This window comes from Phocoena phocoena, chromosome 2 (genome assembly GCF_963924675.1).
Source record: "Phocoena phocoena chromosome 2, mPhoPho1.1, whole genome shotgun sequence".
In the NCBI taxonomy this organism is placed as follows: domain Eukaryota; kingdom Metazoa; phylum Chordata; class Mammalia; order Artiodactyla; family Phocoenidae; genus Phocoena; species Phocoena phocoena.
In genome coordinates, this window is record NC_089220.1 from 1,760,279 (window position 1) to 1,787,927 (window position 27,649).

The 27,649-nt window shown below is 40.2% G+C and overlaps 1 protein-coding gene across 5 annotated transcripts in view; it reads right to left on the minus strand.

Annotated features, from left to right (window-relative positions):
• MARK3 (microtubule affinity regulating kinase 3) overlaps window positions 1-27,649 on the minus strand; it is an 87,694-nt gene that overhangs the window by 21,273 nt on the left and 38,772 nt on the right. For 4 of the 5 annotated variants that reach the window (XM_065871703.1, XM_065871704.1, XM_065871702.1 and 1 more), the window contains 9 exons: window positions 20,348-20,396; window positions 18,338-18,403; window positions 13,591-13,661; window positions 9,439-9,495; window positions 6,656-6,892; window positions 6,377-6,496; window positions 6,047-6,146; window positions 5,618-5,730; window positions 4,971-5,124 (listed from right to left, as the gene is read on the minus strand). In XM_065871703.1, the coding sequence (XP_065727775.1) occupies window positions 4,971-5,124; window positions 5,618-5,730; window positions 6,047-6,146; window positions 6,377-6,496; window positions 6,656-6,892; window positions 9,439-9,495; window positions 13,591-13,661; window positions 18,338-18,403; window positions 20,348-20,375 (946 nt within the window). In that variant the 5' untranslated portion in view covers window positions 20,376-20,396. The remainder of the gene's footprint in view (window positions 1-4,970; window positions 5,125-5,617; window positions 5,731-6,046; window positions 6,147-6,376; window positions 6,497-6,655; window positions 6,893-9,438; window positions 9,496-13,590; window positions 13,662-18,337; window positions 18,404-20,347; window positions 20,397-27,649) is intronic. The other variant, XM_065871705.1, reaches the window with a different exon arrangement.

Genomic DNA, 27,649 nt, shown 5'->3' on the forward strand with positions numbered 1-27,649 from the left:
GCAAAATGAACTGGTTCACCTGGTATCTATACATCTGAGTGAATTTCATCCTTTTTGTATAAGAGATGCCGTCACCTTTTGGAAAAGAACAGTACAGATTTACAGGCTCTTTCTTTTGAAGTTTTACCTTGCATCTTTTTTAAAGCACTCATAATCTTCTAGGTAAACAGGAATTTGAGTAGACAAGGAGAGGCAGTATAAGCAAAAGAAAGCATGTTTCAAAAAAAAAAAAAAAGAAAGCATGTTTCTCATGGAAGTGACAGGGAGGACATGGGTGGATGTTCCCGGTCAGACCCCCTCCCAGAAGGAGGATGCCTAGGGACACCCCAGGTGGGCAATTAACTGATGTCCTGCAGTAAATCACCTAGAGACTCTGATGACACAGGACATTCAGAGTTCAAAGAATTATGGAAATGAACGAGATAACTAGTATATTCATTATATATGACGTCCAGTGGTAATCTTAAGGAACAGCACCAAATGCTAATCATTTATGGTAGAAAAGCCTTTATATTTTAGGTCTATTAAAAGATGGATGGGAGGAGGAAGAGGGAAGGGGAGGGAGGGACTGGGAGCTTGGGGTTAGTAGATGCAAACTATTACATATAGAATGGATAAACAACCAGGTCTCACTGTATAGTACAGGGAATTATATTCAATATCCTGAGATAAACCATAATGGAAAAGAATATGAAAAAGAATGTATATATGTGTATAACTGAGTCACTCTGCTGTACAACAGAAATTAAGACAACACTGTAAATCAACTATACTTCAACAGAAAAATAAATTATTAAAAAAAAATGGATGGGGTGGGGTACAGAAAAGCTACTTCTAGGACAAAAATCCAAATGGTAAATCTAGGGAATTCCCTGGTGGTCCAGTCGTTAGGACCCTGTGCTTTCACTGCTGAGGGCCCAGGTTCGATCCCTGGTTGGGGAGCTAAGATCCCACAAGCTGCGTGGTGTGGTAAATAAATAAATAATGGTAATTCTATTTGGAACGGAATTAAAAGTAAACAAAGATTTGATTTATGGGAGAACAATCAAGTTCTCGGTTTGGCAATTTTAACATATAAAACAAAGAATCAACCAAGCATAGCGTGATACTACCCTTAATACTTCTCTTTCCTCTCAATATCATGATACATCTAATGACATTCTGAATCTTTAGGGTTACTACCAATTTGTTCTGAAACATTTATTATTGTTATTTAGAAAATTAAAAGATTTTTTTTCATTTTAGGATTTGAGACTGTGCATGGAACAGCTATTGATACAACCCGCTGACCTCATTCATTCAGACTTCTCCTGTTTTACTTGCACTGTGTGTTATGTGCATGTGTATTCAGCTCTACACACTTTTATCACATGTGCAGATTCATGGGATCACCACCAGTCAAGACGAAGAACAGTTCTATCTCAAGGACCTTGTGGGCGACCCTAACACAGCCACAGCCACCTATCTTCCACCTCAAGTCCCTTCCCTAAATCCTGGCAACCGCCAGTCTGTTCTCATCTCTGTAATTCTGTCATTTCAAGAATGTTATGTAAAAAAAAAAAAAAAAAAAAAAAAAAAAGAATGTTATGTGAATGGAGTCAATGTAACCTTTTGAGATTGTCTCCCCCCACTCAGCATAATTCCCTTGAGATCCATCCAAATTGTTGTATTTATCAATAATTTGTTCCTTTTTTTTTTTTTTTGTGGTACGTGGGCCTCTCACTGCCACGACCTCTCCCGCTGTGGAGCACAGGCTCTGGACGCGCAGGCCCAGCGGCCATGGCCCACGGGCCCAGCCGCTCTGCGGCACACGGCACCCTCCCGGACCGGGGCACGAACCCGCGTCCCCTGCATCGGCAGGCGGACTCTCAACCACTGCGCCACCAGGGAAGCCCAATTTGTTCCTTTTTATTGCTGAGTAGTGCTCCGTAGTGTGGATATATCACGCAAAAATGTGATTCTTCTTCTTCTTTTTTTACTTTTGGGCCATACCGCACAGCTTGCAGGATCTTAGTTCCCTGACCAGGGAGTGAACCCAGGCCACGACAGTGAAAGTGCCTAGAGTCCTAATTAACCACTGGACTGCCGGGGAATTCCCCAAAATATGATTTTTAAAAAAATAATTTTTATTTAATTAATTAATATATTTTGTATTTTATTTTAGGCTGCATTGGGTCTTAGTTGTGGCTCGTGGGATCTTCGTTACAGCATGCAGGATCTTTTGTTGCGGCGTGCGGGCTGCAGAGCACGTTGGCACGCAGGCACAAGCGCACTCTAGTTGAGGCACGTGGGCTCAGTTGTTGTAGCATGCGGGCTTACTTGCCCTGCAGCGTGTGGGATCTTAGTTCCCAGACCAGGGATCAAACCCGAGTCCCCTGCACTGGAAGGCAGATTCTTTACTGCTGGACCACCAGGGAAGTCCCAGTTTCTTTTTTTTATATTTACACCTTTATTCCAATTGGAATCCAACCTTGTATAAGATGTGAGAAATGGATGCAAATTTATTTTTTTTCCTGATCACTACCAACCTCCCCAATACAGAACAGTGATTCTTCACTCTCTTTTCTTTTTCTTTTTTTTTTTTTTTGCAGTATGTGGGCCTCTCACTGCTGTGGCCTCTCCCGCTGCGGAGCACAGGCTCCGGACGCGCAGGCCCAGCGGCCATGGCCCACGGGCCCAGCCGCTCCGCGGCACGTGGGATCCTCCCGGACCGGGGCACGAACCCGCGTCCCCCGCATCGGCAGGCGGACTCTCAACCACTGCGCCACCAGGGAAGCCCCTCTTTTTCTTTTTTTAAATAAAAGAACCCCTTGAAAATCTGATGAAGATCACCCTTCCTAGAAAAAAATGTACATACATACAGGGGGGTTCATACATGGGACCGAAATTAAGAAACACAAATAAAAATTAAGTTATGATTTTACAGAAGCAGGCAGATAAAAATCATTGGCATCCAGAGGTAGGGAACAAGAGGAGAGATGAGATGGGGTGGGAGGGCAAGCTAAAAGTTGGTTTGTCTACAGGCTTGTCTGCCTTCACTTGGTACCAAGTGGATGTGCTTTACTAGATTTCATTATTTGGAACCTATCTCATTTTCAGCACTTAAATGAACAGTGCCAGAGGCATAATCAAATCTTTTTTTTTTTGCTGACCACTATCTTCATCCTCAAAGAATGTGGAATTGGGTCAGTGATTTTCTATATACAGAATTTCTGGAAATATTCTTTTGTGAACTTCTTTTTAGTATCAGAGGCTCCAAGAAAGAAAGATGATTATTATTATAAAAGCACTACTATAAGAGGTAATGGGCGGGTTAGTGGACACAGCCATAGGACCAGGGGCCAGGAATCCTGGGTCTGTCTCAGGCGTTCCCACTTCTATTTAACCTCAGAAGACCTGGTGAGCTCTCTTGCCCTATTTCCTTATTGCTAATATGGGGGTTTGGTGACCTCTTTTTATCTCTAAAATTTTCTGAGCTGGGGAAAGGGACATGAGAAAACTCCACCACCAGGTTTCTTCCAGGATCTAGGAACAATTCCCTTTAAACTGGCTGATTTAGAGCAACACGTAGGCATTTTGCTAATTGCTCTGCAGTACACGGAAACCTCCTTGTAAGCAACTAATATGAACGCGAGAGACAGAGACCCAGATCAACACTTGGTTTACAAATGCCACCTGCACAAATCCTGGCATCAGACAGGTTCTGAGCTCTCAGTTACACCGTAGAAAATAGCAGACATATAGACAGTTTACTGACAGTGTCAGTCCAATGTGCTGCTTTGGCCCAAACTACAGAGAGAGGCAGCAGCAGCAGGGAGAGAAATGGAAACCCAAGTGTCATCACTTTCGGTACAAAACCAAAGCTACAGACACCTGGAATACTCTGCAATTCTAAGTGCCACATCTCAAGGTGAAAGAATGGAGGTGGACAAAGTCCAGAGAAGGGAAATGAACTGAACAAAGAGATGAACGGGTGTTCCATGTGAGGATGTATTTTTAAAAGTTAGGACCAGGCCAACATAAATTCGGTTCCTGCACGCTGGAATTAAAGGAAATAATAATATGTGAATAAGCACACACCTACTAGAGTCTCTGGATTCCAACAAACGGGGCTGGCTTGAAGGTAGAGTAACTGTCAGATGTGGTAAGCATGTCCTTTAGGGTCTTAAGTCTCATGAATACTCACTCTATGGTGAAAGCTTTAAGAGTGAGGGTGGTTAGACACAACAACAGCTAGAGCGTGGCTGAGAAAGACACAGGTCAAAAATTTAAACCAATTAAGGCAAAACTGGGATACTATACGTTTTCCAGAGCTGTGCTGTCCAATGTGGTAGCCACTGGCTGCACAGGGCTTTATAAATTTAACTGAGACAAAACTGAAAATCATTTCCACAGTTCAAGTGCTCAACGGTCACATGTGGCTCAGGCTTCTACCCAGCCAGGCCTTACCCAATAAAAGCCTACTGAGGGGCTTCCCCGGTGGCGCAGTGGTTAAGAGTCCGCCTGCCAATGCAGCGGACATGGTTTCTGGAAAGATCCCACATGCTGCGGAGCAACTAAACCCGTGCGCCGTAAGTACTGAGCCTGTGCCCTACAGCCTGCGAGCCACAACTACAGAAGCTCGTGCTCCTAGAGCCCGTGCTCCGCAACAAAGAGAAGCCCCCACTCGATGCAACTAGACAAAGCCCGCGTGCAACAACAAAGACCCAATGCAGCCATAAATAAATTAATTAATTAAAAAAACGAACAACAACAAAAAAAACACAGCTTACTGAGTGTACCAAGGAGATCAGAGCCTTGGGATAAATATGCCAGAACCTGCAGGACTGCTTTGAAAGAAATGTCAAGAAGGGAAATCAAGCAAATCCAACCCCAGTAGTCCATAAGCAAAAGGATGCTTCCCAGTGTTAGGAGGCCTCTTGGTTAATGGGAGACTCTGAGAGAACACACTGGAATGGTCTCAAACTTACCATGGTCGCTGTACCGCCTCTGCTTCTGGCTTGAAGAAACACTTCTCTGGACTTTGTGGTGAGGAGACTGGCCAGTACTGTTGTTGAGGTCACTGCTTGGCCTAACCTTAGCAAGTGAAAGATTGCTGCTAGAACTGGAATCACTAGCATCCAGCTAAGAGAAAATGAGAAAAACAGAGCAAACCACAACACGAGCCCAAATGGTTTATTATGAAACTAAACTTACAATACACAAACCTCTCATAAGTAGTTCACTGAGAGAGAAGAATCAGTGTACCAAGATGACAACCCTAAACTCAGGCAAAAGTATTTTTCTGACTGCTGGAAAAACTCACACGAGGATAAATATTTATGTTCTTCTTTCCAGGCTTTTTCAAAAAACTTAAAACGGTCTATTTATTTCATCTGATACTTTACATTATTTAAAAACTACTAATGACTATAGGTTAACCTAATGGAAGCCAAATTATTAAAGGTTATCTTAAAGTTAAAATAGCATCTCATAATAGTCATAGGACTTAGATAAGTTATTTGAAGGTAAATTAAAAGATATTATCAAATGTTATACACACTAAAAAAAAACTAAGTTTACATGAGCTAATAATTCACAAAAAGGATATTGTAGGTTTTTATCTGATTATTCTTACCTCTGAAGATTTTCTCCCCAACAACAAGTAGGTAGCTGTGATTTCATCATATTTCATCTTACTAAGAGATTCTTGAATTTCGTCTTGTGAATATCCCATTCCCACCATAATATCTAAAAGAAGGGTATAATATAGTTTATGTGTTTCGTTTGGTTAAGAAATCATTATGTTACAGGGTAAAATAATTTCCTTTATTTGACCCAAAAGATCACACATTTTCTAACATAAACGGGCAGTTGGCTTATTTCTGAGTTACTGAGTGCTATTACAGGAAACTGCAGATAAGTTCTAAATATGACAAAACATATAAGCTGATTCATGTAACTTATACTTAACTTCCCATTATCCCCATTTTAGGCATACACATATGAATCAAAACAGAAATATGTTACTTGTACACACACCAACATGCAGGCACAGAATAATTACCTATTCTTTTCTGGTCTGAGATGTCCAGTTCTGGTTCAACAAATGGTTTTAGTTCATCTTCCTCATGCCCTGCATTGATCCACCTGTCCTTCATGATTTGCTGAAAGGTGAACTGTTCATTAGCAGCATAAAATGAAACATTCTGATAATCACAATACTTAGGAAAGTTTATTTTCAACATTTCATCGATTATGGCTCAAAGGATAACTTTTAAAAAATGTCTCAATGTTACTTAAAAAACCCCAGGATAGTATTCAATACGTCATACAAACCAAGCAAAGTTCTAAAAATACTTTAAAGACGCTCCAAAGTTGTTCCTTATGAGATTACCTCTAGAGTGCCTCGTTTTATTGGATTTAGCACCAGGAAACGTTTGAGAAGGTTTTCACAGTCTGTGGACATGTAGAAAGGGATTCTGTATTTCCCTCTTAATACTCTCTCTCTCAGTTCCTTTGGGGAGGTAGAGAGGAAAGAAAACTAGTGAGTCAACTTTTAGGTTAAAAAAGAACTCAAAGAACCCCACTGAAACAACAGTAACACATTAACTCTTATCATTTTATAAAATCCTTTTAGCTTTCTGAAGAACGTGGATGCAACCACTTCTTATACCTTTAGGTTCTGTCCATCAAAGGGGAGTGACCCGCTGACTAGAGTGTAAAGAATGACGCCGAGGCTCCACACGTCCACTTCCGGCCCATCGTATTTCTTGCCCTGGAAGAGCTCTGGGGCTGCATACGGAGGACTGCCACAAAACGTATCCAGTTTACTGCCAACAGTAAATTCATTGCTAAAACCAAAGTCAGCTATTTTAATGTTCATATCAGCATCTAACAATAGATTTTCAGCCTAGAGGGAAAACACCAAGACAAAAATGAAATTTAACCAAAATAGAATCAGAACTGTGATAGAATCAGGCATTTCACAAAAGCTTTTTGTAATGATGTAAAGTTAATATATCCTAATGAATAAGAGAACATTCTTTCTAGAGAAAAAAAATAGGAGCTAAATCAGAATTCCTCATTTTTCAGCATTAATAACCGGTAACAGATATGAGGTGTAGTCATCCCTCAGTCTTCTTAGGGGACTGGTTCTAGGACCCCCTGTGGATACCATAATCCATCATCATACAAAACAGTATAGTACAGCCAGCCCTCCTTAGCCACAGATGCAGAACCCGGGATATGGAGGCCCGACTGTAAAGACTGATTCTAGCACTAATTATATAGCAAATGTCCACGATCAATAAAATCTTTAAAGAGCTTTTTAAGAATAAGGGGCTTTTAAAAAATAGATACTTGCTTTAGGTGGAGAGCCACATTTCATAAACACTGCTAAGTAAGCTGCATAATGGCTATCATTGAGGAGGGAGCATCCTAAACTTCATTCAAGATAGAGATCACAGTCTTTTCCACTTGTTTCAACAAACATTTACCATGTGGCAATTACACACCAGGTGTTGTATTAGTGTCTGGATATATAGACAGACAGGGTCCTGCCCTCAAAAAGCTGACAATTTAGAAAAATAAGCAGCTACACTCTTGGTCCTAACTGCTGTGACAGAGAAGTGGGGAGTCATGGGCCCAGCACTGAAAGGTATGGTACGGCTTCCTAGAGGGGGTGAAACTAAAACCGCTGCCTGGAAGATTAGTTGATAGTAGTGGGCGTGTTAACCGGAGGTATTTCAAGCAGAATAAACAGTGTGAAAACCCTGCTGAGACAAAACACGTTTTCCTCAAGAAACTGAAAGGCAGTGTGTGGTAGAGAGATGCAGAGAGACACAGCTGGGGATGTGGCCATGTCTGAATTACAAAGGGCCAGCCAAGTGACTTGTAGTCAAGAAGTTTGGGTTTGTAACCTAAGGGCAACAGGAAGCCACTGAAAAAGTCATTCAAGCGGGAAATGACAATCCGCGGGCCTCTCACTGTTGTGGCCTCTCCCATTGTGGAGCACAGCCTCCGGACGCGCAGGCTCAGCGGCCTTGGCTCACAGGCCCAGCCGCTCCGCGGCATGTGGGATCTTCCTGGACCGGGGCACGAACCCGTGTGCCCTGCATCGGCAGGCGTACTCTCAACCACTGAGCCACCAGGGAAGCCCGGGAAACGACAATCTTATTTGTGTTTTTAAAGGACCATTCTGGTTACAATGTAGGAAACAGACATGGAAGAAAGAGGCAAAATTGGAAGCAGGGAAGACCAGGCAAGAGGCTAGTGCAGTAATCAGGTACGAGATATGCTGGTGGTCTGGACTAGGAGAGTGTGAGTGGGGACAGAAAAGAGTGAACTCAAGTGATACTCAGGAAACAGCAGCAAAAAGACCTGGGGTCTGAGTGGACGGCAGAGTAACGGAGAGAGAGGCACCTGAAGGACAGTCACCACAATGAGAAATAAAAATTCAAGTTTAGGAAGGAGGAGTTTAGGTGTTGAACTTGCTGAACCCAAGCTACCTGAGGGATGCTGATGTGAAGGTGTCCTTTTGTCAGCTGGACACTAAATCCTAGAAGAGAGCTCTGGCTGCAGGAATGGATCTGGGGGTCATCAGCATATAGGTGGCCACTGCAGCTACTGGAGTGGATGTGAATGCAGCAAGGGTGGGTGAACAGAGAACAAGCAAACTGATAACAGTTATGTGAGGAGAGAGAATAAGTGAATATCAAGTTAAGAGAGAATCTAAACAATGTTTAGAGAAATACAGCTGTGAAGGTGAAGAGGAAAAAAAGGGTGTACCAGGAAGGGGAATCGGGGTGGGGAGGTTTTTTGGTAAAAGAGGGTATAAACTTGAGCATGTTTTTATACATGCTGCTAGTGACACGCCAGCAGAGAGAGAGGGCAGATGAAGAAGGGAGAGATGGGAGGAAAGAGAGTGAAGCAGCCTCTGGAGGGACACAGGACCCAGAACACAGAGGGAGGGACAGCAGAGGCACCCCACTGTCCTGTAACAAGAGGGAAATCCTGAAGGGTTAAGGGTGGATGCAGGTGCAGCTGGGAAAGGAGTCTCTGCCTGGTGTTTCTATTTTCTCTGTGAAATAGGAAACCTTACCCTATGCCAGGAGTGTGGGCAGAGGTGGAGAACCGTGAAGTAGGTCTCATTTAAATAACGCTGCTGTTAACAGGAGAGAATGCTGACTAGAAAAACAGAAAAGGATGCCAGGCAGCACTGAGGACACTGTGCAGGTGAGAGCGTGCATTTCTGGAGGCCCCCATCTGTTTGGTGGTAGGATGATTCTTCTCCAGAGACCAACTATGAGCTGCCTTAACTGAAATGTAAAATATATCTTAGGATTTTTTTTTAAATTTAATAACACAGTCTAATCTATGCCTCCTTTGTGTCACGAGCACTGGGAGAACTGAGCACACACAAGGAAAGTGTACAATAGTAAGAGCACTATGACTCACCTTGAGGTCTCTGTGGACGATCCGCTTTTGGTGGCAGTACTGGACTGCAGACACTATCTGGACAGGAGAGATGCAAGGTTATTAGTCATCGCTGGTGCAGACTACTCAGTGAGCACTCACTTCAATGTCTGTGTGGATCTCTAAATATAATTTTCTCATGCTTTGAACTTTTCAATTTGGAGAGATTGAGAGTGAGTGCAAGAAGAGCTAAGTGAGGCTGTTCTTCTCTTCTTTCTAATTTTAACTAGGAAGTCTCTTCTTGAGCCCTGCCCCGAATCAGAAGGCTCTGGTGCAACTTCTGCATGCCCACGTTGTCAACTCAAAACCAAGCCGGCAGTTACGGACTATCCGTGCTGGGTGTTTATCCAGGTTGGTTCTCCCCAGCCAGTCCCTACGACACTCTCTTCCTTTTGGCTAATGCAGGTTCAAGAACAGCAAAAATGACTTCACTTCTCTGAGGACCAGTTTCCTCTTCCTTAAAATGGAAGGATGAATGTTGTAGTGTATGTGAACTACAAACTATGGAAACTATTATGTGCTTTATCAGTAAGAATCCCTCCTACTCTCAGCAAATGATATGCTTTCATTTAGTCAACTTTTGACTACTCCTGGGATTAGCGCTGTTATTATTATTATTTTTTTGGCTGTGCTGTGCAGCTTGTGGGATCTTAGTTCCCCAAGCAGGGATTGAATCTGGGCCCTCAGCAGTGAAAGTGCAGAGTCCCAAACACAGGACTGCCAGGGAATTCCCTGATTGGCACTGTTAAATAACTGCTCTACTGAAATTTCACACTTACTAGCAATTTTTAAGTCTCCTTGTCTAATTATAAAACTTTTATATCCTTATTATAAAAACTTTAGGAAATACAGAAAAGTACATACAAGAATATGCTTTTAAAACCAGCAAATAGAGATGACATCTTCTGTTATTCTGGTGCATTTGTCTCTAGTCTCTACTTTGGTATTACATATGTGTATTTAAATATATATGATTACACATCTACAAAACTGGTGTTATAATGAAAATACTGCTTGTTTCTCCAAATCATCATCAACTTTGTTGTAAGCAACATGCATGTAACTGCACTGGACACAAAAACTCAGAGAGGGCTGTTCTATTGGTCGCCATTTTGGTTCAGAATAAGCAGCAAGGATAAGTTGGGCTGGGGTTAGGGTGGGAATGATGCCAAAATCAAGGCTTCACTAAGCAACTTCATACTTTATGAAGTGCATATGCAGAAGACCAGCCCACTCATAATCAACTAAAGGTACACAAATTCCAATGCCAAAGTATCAGTTTTAAGAGCATCTGTTAACAATTACGCCGTTCTATATTGTCAGCATGAAAACTGGGAAAGTGAAATAGCGATAGATTTGTTTCCCTCAAAGTAACAGGTTTATTGCCTAGGAAGGACATAGGTAAATTTTATCTTACTTCTGCCTGATCAAATTTTCCCTGTTCCCCGCAACCCAGCCCCCATATTGAGATTTCTCTCATAGGTTATTTTCAAATTCTGCTTCCGAACCAGATTTGACAATGTCCTACCCTTTCTCAAAGAGAATTTCTCTTCTTTTACCTCCAAACAGCTCAAAGCTAACCTGATGCCACAATAATCTGAAAGTACTCAACTTTCAATTATTGCTTTTTTGCTTTCTGCTTTTAAGGTAAAAGCAGTTATTTCCAAAGAAGGCTGACAACCCAGATGTCTCCCAGGTGAAATAAGAATGCACGCCTAATTCACTTCCAGCAACACATGAAAGAACAGAGGCAGCAAGACCAGTAACCCACCCAGAAAGAGCTGAGGAAAGAAGACGGAGCCAGGAATCGCTTCCCTCTCTTTGAAAAGAATGAGAGCTCAGCCAGCATAAATTAAAACAGCATAAACAGTAACAAGGATGAGAGTGGGGAAGGAAATGGGAAGAGGGAAAGCCATCTGCTGATGAATATGGAAAGAAGGGCCTATTTTTGACAGAAAACAGATCAAGCATAGTGTACACTCTTGTGTGTGGCATACCTTTCTCTCTGTAATAAATAGGAAAACGTTTTATTTCATCAGAGTAATAATGACATAAACTTTTGGAAGGCATGGCAATTAGAAACAGAGAAAAGTGGAAGCACCAGTATGCCTGATCCTTCCAGGCTTAGTAAGTGGACTTACGGAAATACTATGGCAGGAGAAAAGATTACATTAACTGTGAGCACTGTGAATCAAGCCAGCAATTGTACAAGTGCATAAACTCTCTCCTGGACCAACTAACAGGTCCCTCAAATAATGCTTCAGAACTTCTGCAGGAAATTAAGAAGATGTGTGATAAATGTCCAAGTATCCCTGACAAGTCAGACCCCACCTGGGGGATGGGCAGAGATGGAAGAAGAGAGGACAGGTCTAAGCACTGAACTGCTTCCCTGGAGAAAGTCCAGGCTCAAACCTGCTGCTGCCGGCTGGCAAGAGCCTTTTCCTCACAGTCAATAAATCATATTTGCATAAACATTTGCAAGTCAGATAGATTCATCCGAGTGGGAAGGAATTTCAGTTTTATGAGGCAAGAAAATCTTGACTTTTAGGTGGCCAATTTATAAAAATTAAGAGTACAGTTATGGAAAGGGCCAAACAGACTTGTTTTGTAATAAAGAGAAATTTGAGCTTCCTTCTGTAGACCACAGGATAAAATGATATCAGAACTGGAAAGGATTTCAGAATTAATCAAGTATAACTTCCTCTTTTTATAGCTAGAAAAACTGAGGATCAGAGAATTTAAATGATGGCCAAAGTCAATTTCAGCTTTGATATTTAACAGGCTTTAATTCAAAGTACCATTGGTACTTTTAAATCAAATTAAATTTAAGCAACAGCAAAAGTTAAGAAATTAATTTTAAGTGGTTAACTGTAAACACTAGACTAAGCAAGTCAAAAGAGGCAACTGCTAGGAGAAATCTTGAAGATTGGTTAAACTTGCCTTTCTAAATACTGTGAAACCCTTAAAGACTCCTGTCTATACTTCTACTTTAACAACCTTAAATGTAAATAAAACAAACATTTAAAGGTTCTGAGAGAAATGAGGCTATACCGCCATTTAAATACAGAACTTAAAACTATGGGAGGACAGCGTTAATTTAGAATAAAGTACCTGCTCCTTCCTTTATCTAAATCAGGGGTGGGTAAATTATGGTCTGTAGGCTCAATCTGGCCCACCATCTGTTTTTGCAAATAAAGTATCGTTGGGACACAATCATATGAGTGTATTTATTCACATATTGTCTAAGCTGCTTCTGTGCTACTACAGCAGAGTTAAATAGCTGCAACAGACTGTATGGCCTACAAAGCCTAAAATATTTACTATCTGGCACTTTACAGAAAGAGTTTGCTGATTCCTAATCTAAGTAAGACCACATCATAATGATTAAGAATTTTAGACCTGTCTCTGACTCAGTGGTAGGTTTCCTACTTGCCAGTCATCAAATTTTGGGCAAATTATTTAGTCTTCCTGTGCCTCAGTTTCCTTATCTTTAGCAAATGGGCATAATACTCTTTACTCACAAGGCTGCTCCAAGATTTACATTAATGTAGGCAAAACACTTATCCCAATATTTAGCAGGTAATGATCATTCAATAAATAGTAATTGTTATTAGAGTTAAGTCACCTTTATGCTTAAAACCTATTTATTAAAATGAGTGTCTCTTTAAGGCCATGGGGTAAAGCAAGCAAAAAGGTAAGCCATTAATTCACAGGTTAAGTTCTGTTTGTTTTTGGCTTATATAAGACAAAACTAATAATGAATTTTGGGATTGTGCCACTTCTTGCTAAAACTTGGGAATGGTTTTCTTTAATGCAATCTCAAGTGTTTGCAAGGCTCTTGTTTTTTAAGGCTCAACTGTCAAAAAACTAAGGTTAAGAGTGGGACTAAAAAAACCCACAAGAGTGGGACTAAAATTTCAATTACAAAGCTAGAACCAGAACCCATGGTTGCCTCTAGCACAGTGCCTTAGGCATGAGAGCACTTAATATATTTTTGTTGTGTTGAACTGAATGGCCAAACCCTGATCCATTCTATAGGCCTTCTGACATTTATAGAGACAAACACTTGTTTGCTTTAGGGTTTAAGCAAGAAAACATATTAAATCAATAAATTAAAGGTGCAGCAATCCATACCTGTCTAAATTTAGCTCTTGCTTCTTTTTCCTTCATTCTTCCATGTGCAACCAAATAGTCAAACACTTCACCTATAATTGAGAGAAATAAAAGTAAGCAGAAGTCCTACTTCTGAGCATTAACCTTCCCATAAACTGAAAATGTTTCACTTTTAGCAATGCTCTAATTTTAATTTTTAAAATTTTATTTATTTATTTTGCGGTACGCGGGCCTCTCACTGTTGTGGCCTCTCCCGCTGCGGAGCACAGGCTCCGGACGCGCAGGCTCAGCGACCACAGCTCACGGGCCCAGCCGCTCCATGGCATGTGGGATCTTCCCGGACTGGGGCACGAACCCGGTCCCCTGCATCGGCAGGCTGACTCTCAACCACTGAGCCACCAGGGAAGCCCGCTCTAATTTTAATTTTTAAAATATAGGTATGAAAATAAACAGAAATATGTGGAATCTGAACTTAGCCTTAACAATAGGCAAAGTTTATAGATAAAATCTTTTAAGCTAAAGATAAACCTTAACATTAAATTCTCATGTTTAAATTATAAAACTTTTATTTTAAAGGTTATATTTCCAGTATGCTTTAATAAAAACTTGGCAATGAAAAGTGAAAGTTAAAATGGTTAAGTGATTTGTATTAAAAGAAGATGTCTTCACTATAGGACCATGACAAAAAAGCATTTCCTGAATATACTCATTCATTCAACAAATAATTATTGAGTGTCTACTAACTGCTGAGAACCGTTCTAGGCTCTGGGGAAACATAGCAGTGAACAAAGCAAAGTCCTTTTCCTCATGGAGTTTACATTCTAGGAGGGGGTAGACAGATAATAAACAAACAAATGAATATACAGTATATAAGATGATAAAAAGTACTGTGGAGAAAAGTCAGGGGAAAGAAACAGGAAGTGTGTTTGTGTGTGTAAGCATTGTGCTGACTACTGTGAGGGAGTGGACACTAGTTATCTGGGAGAAAGATTCTAGACAGAGACAAGAGCAAGGAGGCCACGAGGCTGGAGAAGCGTGAACAAGGGAAAAGGGAGGTAGTGAACAAGCACAGAGATGGTAGGAGAAGCGAGAACAAGAAGAGTCCTGTGGGTGCTGTTCCAAGTGAGAGGAGAAGCAGAGGAGAATATGAAATGACTGGCTTCTGGCTGCTAGAGGGAGAAGAGGGTTAGGGCTGAGGAAGGGACCGGGAAACCGACTGGGATGAGCGCAATATTCAGGACAAGAGAGAGGGTGGCCGGGCCTAGAGTGGGAAATGGCAGTGGTGCTGACAAGTGGGGAGATTCAGGACACAGTGTAAAGGAAAAGCCAACAGAACTCACTGGTGGACGTCTAGGTGGTAGTTTACACAGTATTAATTCCTCAGGGAAGAGAAGTGACATTTCAAGGAACCTATCAGTACTGCCAATTGCTTATCAATTTGGAGTAAAGAAACACCTCTGAAATCAACAAAGAGTACTAATTTAGCAAACTGGATATAAAATGTGTTTGGGAAAAAAATCACATTTACTTCATACAAATAAAGAATATTTCCATCAGCTTAGTGACAACAGTTAACTAAAATATTTTGATACTTAAAAAACGCTTAGTTTCAGGACTTAAATATTGTTGAGGAAAAGGTTATTCTGAACTGTACATTAATATCTCTGACTTAAACTTTTAGCCCTAACTTTGAATAAATTTTAAAATAATAAATGGGTATAAATATTTTCAAGTTATCACTGACTGCCTAATGATCTTTTAAAAGGAATTACCTATTGTTAATTTACATTACACAATTCATTTAACTATGATGAATTATAAAATTAAATGTCAGCTCAGTAAAATGTCAGTATTTTCTATGAGAATGACCTTTCTATTTGCAGAATAATATACTATGTCAAAACAAGTGGTTAAAAAGTGAAAACAAAGATGCGTGCATAACATATGGAACAGTTTTGACTTTTTAGAAAAATGTAATGGATTAAACCCAGTAGTTGTAGAGTCACACAGATAAAGTCCAAGTCTGTCAATATAATTTTAAGATATTTTAAAATTCAAATGCAATATAAATCTGTTAAGAGATTTTGGAACCATAAACTCACAGTCACTAAGTTATAAACCAGAAATACAACCCAGATTGCTTATTTTTCCCCTTATTAAGAATGCATTAACACTCAGATTAAGCAGCTGAATTGAAAACCTCTCAAGGCTATTATTTATTAGGAGAAAAAATTGCAAACAGTGGCCCTCCCTGCCCAGGTCACGGCCCATGTGGTTGATGAAAGGACACTGGACAGGACAGTTCAGAAAGCCCTTGGTTTTAGTTCAGGTCCTGCCACTATAACCAGTGATGAAACCACCGGCATAGAAAAACCATTCAGAGCTTTAGGTTCATCTGTAAAAATTAGGCAATTGCCCTGGATGACTTCTAAGATTCCTTCCAATTCTAAAATTCCATGATTGTACCAAATTGAAAAATACGAGGCTGGGGAGGAGTAGGTAACCATTTTTTAAAAAAATTTTTATTTATTTATTTAGGCTGCATGGGGTCTTAGTTGCAGCATGCGGGCTTCTTGGTCGTGGCATGCAGACTCTTAGTTGCGGCATGCGAACTCTCAGCTGCGGCATGCATGTGGGATCTAGTTCCCCGACCAGGGATGGAACCTGGGCCCCCTGCATTGGGAGCACGGAGTCTTACCCACTGGACCACCAGGGAAGTCCCTAGGTAGCCAATTTAATGAAACGTTTGTTGTTCAAAATGGCAAACGTATCACCAATAAAACAGCTGCCCTGGAGATGGTGCTTTGCTGAGCTGATTAAAACAAATGGCCCAAGCCAATAAACCATCACCACCACCAATCAGTGCTGTTATAATGCTGAGCAACGGCACTGAGCCCTCAAAGGAGGGCTGTGCTCCCGTGCCCAGTAAGAAGCTCAGAGACATGTAACTTATGAGGTCACACTGCCAATGACAGGCACTGGCTGGATCGACTCCATGTCTGTCTTTTCTGGAGTCCATCCTCCTCCTGGATGGACACTTCTCAGATTCTCAGATGTTTCTGACTCCTCCTACACAGAGCAATCTCTAGTACCTAAAATAGATGGGAACGGAAAGCCATGACTGACTGACCAATCAGTAGAGGCTATATGGTGTTGGAAGGCTGGGCTCCAGGCCTGGCAACATGACCACAGTGAGATTTCCCAGCCTCCAATTCCTCAAGGGTAAAAGCCCATCGCTCACTGCCTGGCCACATCACCGAGGCATTCGAAAGTCAAAGGAGACCAGGTAAGAGGAAAAAGCACTTGTACACTGCAGTGGCTACACAAATGAAAAGATTAAGAACCGTAGATGAGTAGACAGCACTCGAACTCCGTACAGCTTACGGTTCTACAGTTAACCTTCAGCTCTTCCTACTGCCCAACTGCGAAAATCCCAACTAGATTCTCAAAGCACACCTTTAAAAGATGGAGCACACAACTAATTAGGAATTAGGAGCATGAAAAAGTGGTGCCAGGGGTGTGCCTGCTCTGCCCACAACAGGTTTACAATCTTTTATTTAATGGTTAACTCACCACAGTGAGGCTGTGATTCAACTTTCTGTCTCCAGGTTCTGCATCCTGGATCAAAGTGCTAACAAAACAAAACTCTACTATAATCAAAACAATTTAATCTATACTGTAGAGTTAAATAGAGTATGTCTCCAGTAGTTTATAATTTCATTAATTCAGTTCAATTCTTATTTGCTGAGTATCTGCTATGTGCCAGGCACTATGCTAGAGACAGGGAACATACAAAGACAAACAAGAAAGCTTCTGCCTTTCACAAACAATGAAAACTCACACAGTCCAAAAACTACAAGCATAGCCCAACAATAACCCTAAAATAAAAATCTTTGTAAAAGATAACAGCGATATACATTCATTTCATAAAAATGTCTACATGTATACAACCTTATAGGCAAATAATTACCAGCCCTTAATCTTTATTTTAGGGAAGTCTAACCATAAACATGGTGAACACCATTTCTGGCCTTGGGAAATGATGGACACCAATGACATAAAAATCTGATAAAGACATCCATCCAACATGCAGTACACATTTATTTCAAATAGGCTAATGCACTGATAGTTTTGAAAATTCAAGTACTGGAACAAACAAAATGTGCTATATATACACAATGGAATATTATTCAACCTCGATAAAGAAAGAAATTCTGACACAGGCTACTAAATGGATGAACCTTAAGGACATTACGCTAAGTGAAACAGGAAGTCACAAAAGGACAAATACTGTATGATCCCACTCATATGAGGTCCCTAGAGTAGTCAAATTCATACAGAAAGAAAGCAGAATGGTGGTTGCCAGGGGCTGGGTGGAGGGAGGATGGGGAGTTACTGTTTAATGGAGACAGGGTTTCATTTTGGGAAAATGAAAAAGTTCTGAAGATGGATGACGATAATGGTTAACAATGTGAATGTACTTAATGCCACAGAACTATACACTTGAAATGGTTAAAACAGTAAATTTTATGTTATACCATAATAAGAAAAATCCAAGTATTTGCATATTATCAATTAATGATGCTAATAATGAAACACTTAATAGCAACCCACAGAACTGCTAGGAATCAGCCTTCCTGATTCTCATTCTAGTGTATTATGATTCTGAATATTAAGTGAAACTTTAACCATTATCCGTGTGGGCTGTGTGGTTGTGTATTCTTCTAAAAGGGAAGAAAGAAAGAAAAACAATTTATAAGTTTCTTACCTCCACTGGCATACTCCATGATTAGGTAGAGTGTTTTGTCAGTTTCAATGACTTCGAATAACTTCACTAGGGGAGGGGAGAAGATACAGGAGAAAAAGAAACAAATGTCCATATGCACAGTACTATGTACATATAAACTATAACTACAAAAAGTAACTTTTTCCTGTTAAAGATTTTAATAGCTGGCCCTCTAAAAAATTCTTTTAGGAAAATTTATAATATATTACAACAGCAGAAAATATTTTATAAAAACATGGAATTCCATAAAAATAAACATAGTTTCTGGGTGCTCAAACGGTGTAACTTCAGGGTGCACTCAGCAGTCTAGTGAAGTGTATCTGCTCTCATTTCATCCTCCTGTATTACGTCTATATCTGTTCTATTCCTAAAAGTGCAAGTCCATTCACTTGTCATTATGGCTTTAAGGATACATATAATTCCACTTGAGACTTCTGTTGCTTGGGAAACATCACAATTCTCAGAGAACAAGGTCCTTTTGTTTCTTTTCTTTTTCTTAAAGATGTATTTTATTTTATTTATTTATTTATTTTGGCTGTGCCATGCAGGATCTTAAGCTCCCCGACCAGGGATCCAACCTGAGCCCCTGTCAGTGAGAGTGTGGAGTCCTAACCACTGGACTGCCAGGGAATTCCTAAGGAGGTTCTTTTGTTTCTATTCTAAAGCCAGAGTTGGCAAAGTAGAAGGGATTATACTATACATAATTGAAAAGAACTTTTCAAAAAGAATTATTTTCAATGGGTCAGTGTGACTACTATAGCAGTCTCTTGTTACAGATACAAATAATATTTCTATTACTGCTAATTCATAAAACCATAACAAATCAATCAGAAATATAAAAATTTTAAATGAAACTGAAGTTACACTCTCAAGCTATCAAATCACTATCTCCTGTATCTACTTTGGTAATACATACTTTACAATTAAATTTAGCAAAAAAGGGAGCAGGGAGGGAGAATGCTAATCTCTTATATTGTGGGTTATTTTCTGATGCTTTAACACAGAGTATTAGATCAAATAAAGTACCTTACACAGTATTGGATGTGTTTGTCGAACTGGTGAATAAAAGTACCATATCATTTTTAAGATGATATATGTTCAGGCTGTTAAGAAAAATTATTTAAAGAAATTTGAGGCATATATGCTGGTAAACCATCAACATATAAATAACAGCTTTCTAAAATTCCAATGCAAGGGGAATTCCCTGGCAGTCCAGTGGTTAGGACTCCTAGCTTCCACTGCAGGGGGCTGGGGTTCGAGCCCTGGTCAGGGAACTAAGATCCTACAAACCACGTGGCCCGGCCAAAAAATAAATAAATAAATAAAATAAAATAAAATAAAATTCCAATGCAAATACTGGCTCTTCTGTGTAAACTATTTTAATCCAATGGGAATTTAAATTTTTAGAAATTTATATTTTCAAAGATGTCATTTAGTAGTAAGTATAGAGAACTCTAATCAGGGTACAACGTAAGTAATTAAAAAACAAAACAAAAAGGTTTAAGTTAGCTAGTTCTTGGCAGTATTTTTTTGGTGGGAAGTTGGAATTTGAAATCCAGAGTTGGCTAGCTAGTTCCCTATTGCTTTTAAAATATGATTCAATATACCAGTATTTTCTTAGGAACACAGCTAGAGCAGAAGGTTTTACACCTTTGAAAATCGTAACTCTAACTTACTATAATTCCCTCTTCTCTATCTATAAATTAAGTACAATTATGACATTTTCTAATATATTAAAAATTAGAAAATTATAATCTGATTACATATGTTTCTACTGAATTAAAGCTTTACATTAATCTTTTAACCTATCTTTAGTAATTTCAAAAAGTTAACAAAAGTGATCAATATATATATACATATATATTCTAAAAGTGTACCTGGGCTGGGAGAAGGGAAGAAATCTCCTGTCACTCCTGGAATATATGTTTAGCTTTATGACATACTTTCAAGAATGCATTTAGACCCAAAAGTATTTAAGAAAGCAGAAAGTACCTATGTTTGGATGATTTAAAATCTTCATTATTCTTACTTCTCTGAAGAGCTAAAAAACAAACACACACACAATTCCCCCAATACAGGTTATTAAACATTATATTTAATGAAGATATATTTATATTCCATGGTTGCAATATAAATTTTCTCTTAGATAATTGATTCACTGATAATGTTTAGTAGTCCACATCTAAGAAATGGAAATCCAGGGTAATTATCAAGTAGTTTTGTTACCTAATACTAAATACTTTAATTTTATCTTACGAAAAAAGCAGAGGTCCCAGAAGAGGATGATATTTTGCTATTGTGAATTATACTCTGAATTATATTTTGCTATCTTGAACACAGAAATCAGATTTAAACAGGAATAGTTTGTGATTAGACTTAGTGTGATTCAGTAACTACCTAGGGGTTCTAATTCTGCAAATCAAAACTTGTATAGTCACAATGAACTGCATCGTGATAATTCCAAGTAATTCTATAAGAAGATTTTGAATAAAACCACTTCAAGCTGACTACCCATCACACAGAATAAGGGGAAATAGTAAATTGTTGCACAAACACCTGCTGTGAGTTCAGAAGCAGGTCACAGCATTAGGGCCTGGGCTAATATGAGATTTCAGAAAATAACAGAATTTTACAGGTCATCTTATACAACCCTCCTGCAAACAAATGGAAACCAGAAAAAGAGAGGAAAAGATCTTCCAAGGTCCTACTATCTTTCCATGGGGAATATGGCCAGAACTAGTCTCCCAGCACCCAGTATACTATACAGCCTACAGGAGGCAAGGCTGGAACGTGGTTTGGGAAACGAGCAGCAGCTCGCTATGGGAAAAGGAAGTTGGGGCTCTCCCTGCGTTTGTCCTTGTCCACCAGGTCTGATCTAGAACTGAATCAGCAGCTAACAGCTGAAAGGCATGGTATCTGACCCACAGACAGCTCAGAGCTAAAAACATGTAATCAAGATGAAGAGCCTTCCTGTCTAGAATACTGGATCATCCCTAAAGGCAGGAGCACTTTTATCCCCAACATAAATACTTCCTATTGCTGTTGTGGTCATTCCCACATTTTCTGTTCTGAGATGAGAAGATAGCCTCCCTGACAACCTTTCAGGCTTGAGTTCTTTCTTAATTTCCCTCTGTCAAGCTAACACAGGAATCTCGTTTTTCCAATCCATCATAGTTGGACTTGTAGCTATAATTTGAACCCCCCAGTTATTTCTACAAATGCTAAATCAGAAGAGCGCCAAGTTGGATATCATACTAACACAGCTTAGGACACTGCATTTAGAATGAAACCCTGACCACGGCCATGGCAGCCTCTGCCTACCCTCCAACCTCAGCTCCAGCCACCCTGATTTCTCTCAGATATTAGAACATACTAAGCTCTTTCCTTCCTTAGAGTCTTTTTTCCTTTTCATCCTTCAAGACTCAGGCAGATTCTCTAAAAAGCTCATCTAAGTAGGTCTCCTTTGTTTTACATCATCGCAATCTTTACTTCCTTCCTAGACTGTCTTTCAAGTTGTGATAATACATTTCTGTTTACCAGTTCACTGTTGTGTCTGTCCTCATCCACAGTGAGCACGTCTGTCTCCCTTCACTACTGCATCCTTGAAACCAAGCCTGGCCCACAACAGGAACTCATTTGTTTGACAAATGCCTGCAGGAAAGTACTAACTACCAAGAAGTGTGGTCTGAGCCAGGCTCCTCAGCATTCTAATGACCACACTGCTTTGAAATCCTGAGCAGCAGAATGCCTATCACAGGGTTGTCGTAGTTCTGCTGGCAAGAGAGGTCAAATGAAAGCGATTGTTTTTTAAATCCCTACTAGCAGTGCAGCACTAAAACATCAGAGCTAAAGTGATTAGAACCAAAGAGCAGGAAAAAAAAATGTAATACTATCGGGATTCAAGGGAGGGAGAGCTCACTTATGTCTGGGGTAGTGGGCACCATGGAGGTAACTGGATTTATGCAGTTGAAAATGGGCTGGCTATGTGTGCTCCATATATGTGAGCAAAGACAGGGAGGTGCAACCAATTAAGACTATTTAAAGCAGACCAACCCATCACTAGATCTGAAATAGGCCTTGAGAATCTCACCTTTCAGCCACCACCCCAGGTGTGGTGGTTTTCAAACAGGTCCACAAATCCTTTGACAATCCTCCCCTCAAAAGGCAGAACTTAATACCCCTCCCTTTGTGTGTGGGCTGCACTGAGTGACTTGCTTCTAATGAACAGAGTAAGGCAGAGGCAATGGTGAGGGGACTTCAGAGACTGACTAGGTCGTAAAAGGCACTGGGACTCCCTCCTTGCTCTCACAGATCACTTCCTTGCATGTCGTGAGTACACTGAGCACCTCAATGGACAGGCCCAGATGGCAAGGAAATGAGGACTCATACCCACAGCTGGTGAGGAACTGCAGGCCCTAGACAAAAGCCAAGGGAGAGGGCCTTTTGGAAGGGGATACACCAGCCCCAATCAAATCTTTGGATGCTGCATCTGTGGCTCTCACCCAAAATCTCTTGAGAGCACCTAAGCCAGAACCATCCAACTAAGTCACTCCCAAACACATGACTCACAGAAACTGTGAGATGACACATGGTTCTCAGTTGCTAAGTTCTGGAGTAATTTTTAGAGAGTAGTAGTACACTACCGGTAACACACTGAAGTTTGAAACCCCCTGAGTTACATACAGCAGAGGTCACACCAAGGGCTGCGTTGTGAAAACAGAGGAAAGGTGAGTGGCACCAGATAGAAGGATGAATAGTACAAGCTTACGCTGTAGAAAGAATAGCCAAAGGTTCCCTAGCAGGGTAGTGTCAGGGTATTACCAAAATAACTTTACATATCTGCCTCTATCAGAATTATACATCAGGTAGAAATGAGTTCATAAACTCTATACCAAGTTAATCAAAGGGGGTGGGGAGAGGAAGCAAAAAGCTAATAGTGATCAAGTGTCACCTCTGTCTGAAGCTCAGCACTAGATGCTTCACGTCTATGATCCTCTCTGACTTAATTTTCACAACTCTGTCAGGTGACTACGGTCATCTCCAATGTACAGGAGAGGAGGACTAAGAAAGTTAAGAAACTCGATCAGAACGGTTCTCTCAGCTAACACGTGCCAGAGTCCAGAGTCTGAGGTGTCTGACTCCAGAGTCCACACTCATCTCACGAGTCCAAGCAGCCACCTTTGAAATGTACAAGTAAAACAACTGACAGATTACAAGCTGGCAATACAGAGAATCCAGAGCAACAGGTGGGTATTGGCACAGAATTGTTTTAAAAGTTGACAATTTGCATATATGGTTAAAATGCCAGAGATTTCATTTATTTATCAACTGTGAACCTGATGGCTGAAGATAAATTTGGATATAAATAATTTATTGAAAAGAAAACATGAACTTTAAGCAAAGTCCCTACTAGGATTGTACAACATATTTTTAAGTTTTGCTACTATAAAAGGACATTTAAGTAAGACGTTCACCTATTTCTACTATCTTATTTCTCTACATTCCCTTTCAACCTTACGCAGATGCTAGTTGTAAAAAATAAAATGAAATAACACAGAAATGTGTAAAGTGAAAGAGTTCTCTCCTCATCGACTAATCTCCACCCTCTACACATCTTCCCATTTTTATGTCCTTTAGGAACTGGTAGACAGGAGTAGAACAAACATCTCTAAAGGCAAAGACGTGGACCCTGGTGACGAGACACTAAACACACGCACCTACAGTACCACAGAGTAAAGCAGTGTCCCCAAAGCCTGCAATGAGGGTGCACAGGAATTATCCTTGGGAAAAAACAATTTTACCAATTGATATAAAAATAAGATGAGCATATAAGAGACAGCATAGGGTAGGGTGAGATGTTACCATAGTCATCAAACTGTGATCTAAATCATCACGACCAAAGTGTTCAGACTTGCTTCTCCAGATATATAGGTATGAGACAGAATGAACAGGCCGAAGGTTGAGAGCCTGTGCTTTTCATGGCAGCTGAGTGACACGCTGGATGACAACTCGTGTATTAGAAATAATGGACAGGAATATAATCGCCAACCTTTTCTTTACTAGGAAAGAGGTGAACTGTAAATCAAGATTGTGAGTAATTATTAGCTGCCTTGGATGAAGAGAAGGAGATACAGGTAAGAAGCATTCAGGGGGTGAGGGCGAGGGAGGCAGAGTTGAAGCTGACACCCAAGTTTGTGAATCTGGGTGCCACTCTGAGAGAGAGAAGACTCAAGCTGCAGCGAAGAAGGTGAGCCTGGCTTTGGACATGCCACGTAAGGGGCAGTTAAGTGAGGATACTGAAAGCATAGCATGGTAGTTGGTATTTGGGTCTGAAGCTCAGGAAAGAAATCTGGGCTAGAAATAAATTCTGTAGAATTATTAGCATAGGGATAGTAACCTTGGAAGGAAATGACACCGCCTAACTGTAAAATGAAAAAAGCAGAATCATCAACAAGCAAGCGTTTCAGAGAGAAGAGAGCTGAGGCCCACAGCGGAGACTCGGAAGAGGCAGCCAGAGTGACAGAATGAAATCCAGACACTAGACTCTAACGCCTACCACAGACAAACCTCTGTTTGTAACCAGCTCCCCAGACCCTGGAACGTCTCTGGGGCACTTCATGAAGGAAAGAGAGAAGGATGGTGTACCTGCTTTTTCCTCATTATGTCTCACCTACCACACTGATCACAGCGCCTCTGCTGAACAAAACAAAGACCCTCTCAGACAAAACTGAGGGAGAGAGCCTGGCAAAAGCCCAAAGAGTTTGTGGAGAAGGAACTGTCAAAATGCTCTGATGTGAAAAAGAAAGAAAAAAAAAAATGTCTTTGCTTCTCTATAAACAGAATACCTCTAGAAGGACAAATAGAAACTGATGCCACTGGCGGTCCCAGGGCAGGGACCTGGATGGATGCAAGTCAAGGGGTAGATAAAGACTTTGCCTTCTATACTTTTATCTGTCCTTTGAACTCTGAATCACAACTGTAGTATCTATCTCCTCTCTTCCAATTAATTTGAATTTTAAGAAAAAGATGGAGAATGAACAAAGAAAAGTGTTTTTTGACAAAAGGGGAATTCCTGAAAAAGAAAACTGCTGTATTCTGAGGACTGTTAACAAGAAGAGTTTACTATTCCTCTTCATAGTCTGGGCCAAGGCTGCTGATGGGTGAAAGGCAGACAAGTCTTCCAGGGAATATCTCTAAAGTCCAGCAAATATGACAGCCAGCACAGTAAGGCAAAACTTAAGGAGCTTAAAGAGAGTTTAGTTACTCTCAGAACCACCTTAACATTAAAATAAACAACAGAATAGGAAAGTTAATAAATAACAGAGAAGATAAGAGCACTATTAAAGACCATTTGTTTAACACTAGGCAAAGGCAGTGACCTATCTCCTACCCAGGAAGAGCTGTCTATAGATGGGGGGAGATATATATGTGTGGGTGTACTACAGTGTAATTAACCAGAATTTTACTGATATCATGTAGGTTATCCCTAACTTTTTGCTGTTGTAACATTACAATGAGCATCCTTGTATATATATATCCTCATACACTTATGCAAATATATTGGCAGAGTAGACTGGGGGGCCAAAGGGCATACATGCTTTTAAAATTTTGTTAGTGCTATATTACTCTCTAAATATATATTAATTTAAACTATGTCAGCAATAACAGAGCTCCTGATTCTCTACACTCTTGCCAACAATATGTATTATCAGTTTTTTGCAAATCTGGTGAAAATATGTTATCTTTTCAGATGTTAAACATTTTTTACTTGAATATTGACCATCTGTCCTACTAATTGCCTGAGTGTATCTTTTGACTATTTTCTATTAGGTTATATACTCCTGTTTCTCCTAGATTTGCAAGACCTTTTATATAGTATGGAAATAAGACCTTTGTCTGCCAGAGCAGAAAATGCTGGGTCCTTACTCAAATTCACCCTCTTTCCTTTGCTGACTTTCATAAGCAATCCTTCCAACTTTTTAAGCTATTTCATCTATTGTTTACTGCATATTTCTAAAATGCCAGATTATATTGCTTCCTTGATTTTCCATTTTAGACACTGTCTTGTGACTCCCACTTTGGATTTAACTTTTGTAAACCCTTCCAAACACAGACTTATGCTTCCCCTCTCCATCCTCTTCATGAGGTTCTATTACAGTTTTGGCTAAATAAATATTATGTTTAATTTTTATTGCTAAAAGCAGTACATATAGTTTTAAAAGTTGAACTGTGTAATGTAATATATCTCTCCACCCTCAACCCTTGTTCATAATGTCAAGCACTTTCAACTCAGGTATTTGCTGCCTTTCTTTCTCTTTTTTTAATATATATATATTTTTTGACATGGACAATTTTAAAGTCTTTATTGAATTTGTTACAATATTGCTTCTGTTTCATGTTTTGGTTTATTGGCCACAAGGTATGTGGGATCTTAGCTCCCCGACCAGGGATCGAACACGCACCCCCTGCATTGCAAGGCAAAGTCTTAACCACTGGACCGCCAGGGAAGTCCCTGCTACCTTACTTCTGAATAGCATGCTTGTGCTGTTATTCTATGATTTCTTAGCCCCTCCCCCTGATATTAGCTATTTTCTTAGTATTGGCAGTGAAGATTTAGCTCTCTTACATCCTGTCCCCCACCCCACATCCCTTCCCACCTTCCTCCTGATCAGTTACCATAATATTTGGCTAAAGTATTCAGTTTACATTATATAAATATTCTTTATAGCCACACTTGGAATGCATTTCCATTCTTTTTATTTATCAAAAATGTTTCTGATTTCCTCTGAGCTAATGACTGTCTCGGTTATTTTGTTCACTTAGGTTTTCTATGTATCTCTCACTTTACTAATTCATCCTTAAACTTTGTAACAGAAGTGTATATCTCCTCTCAAATACTTGCAAATAGTCACGTTTTCTTCCCCCCCCCCCCCCCCGGAAATATCCATATTCTGGAAGCCTCTGTCCTGCTCTCAAGGCCTGCTGTGTTGGATTTCCTGTTCTAGACCCTATGCTCTTCTCTTTTTTAGTACTGTCCCCCGTTGTGGTGAAATATCCCACCAATAGCTCCTGAGGAAGGATAAGTGTATGATTAAAACCTTGCAAGAATGTTCTGATTCTATCTTCACGTTTGATTGACATTTTGGCTGGGTAAAGAATTCTAGGTCAGGACTTCCCTGTTGGCACAGTGGTTAAGAATCCACCTGCCAACACAGGGGACATGGGTTCGAGCCCTGGTCCGGGAAGATCCCACATGCCACGGAGCAACCAAGCCCGTGCGCCACAACTACTGGG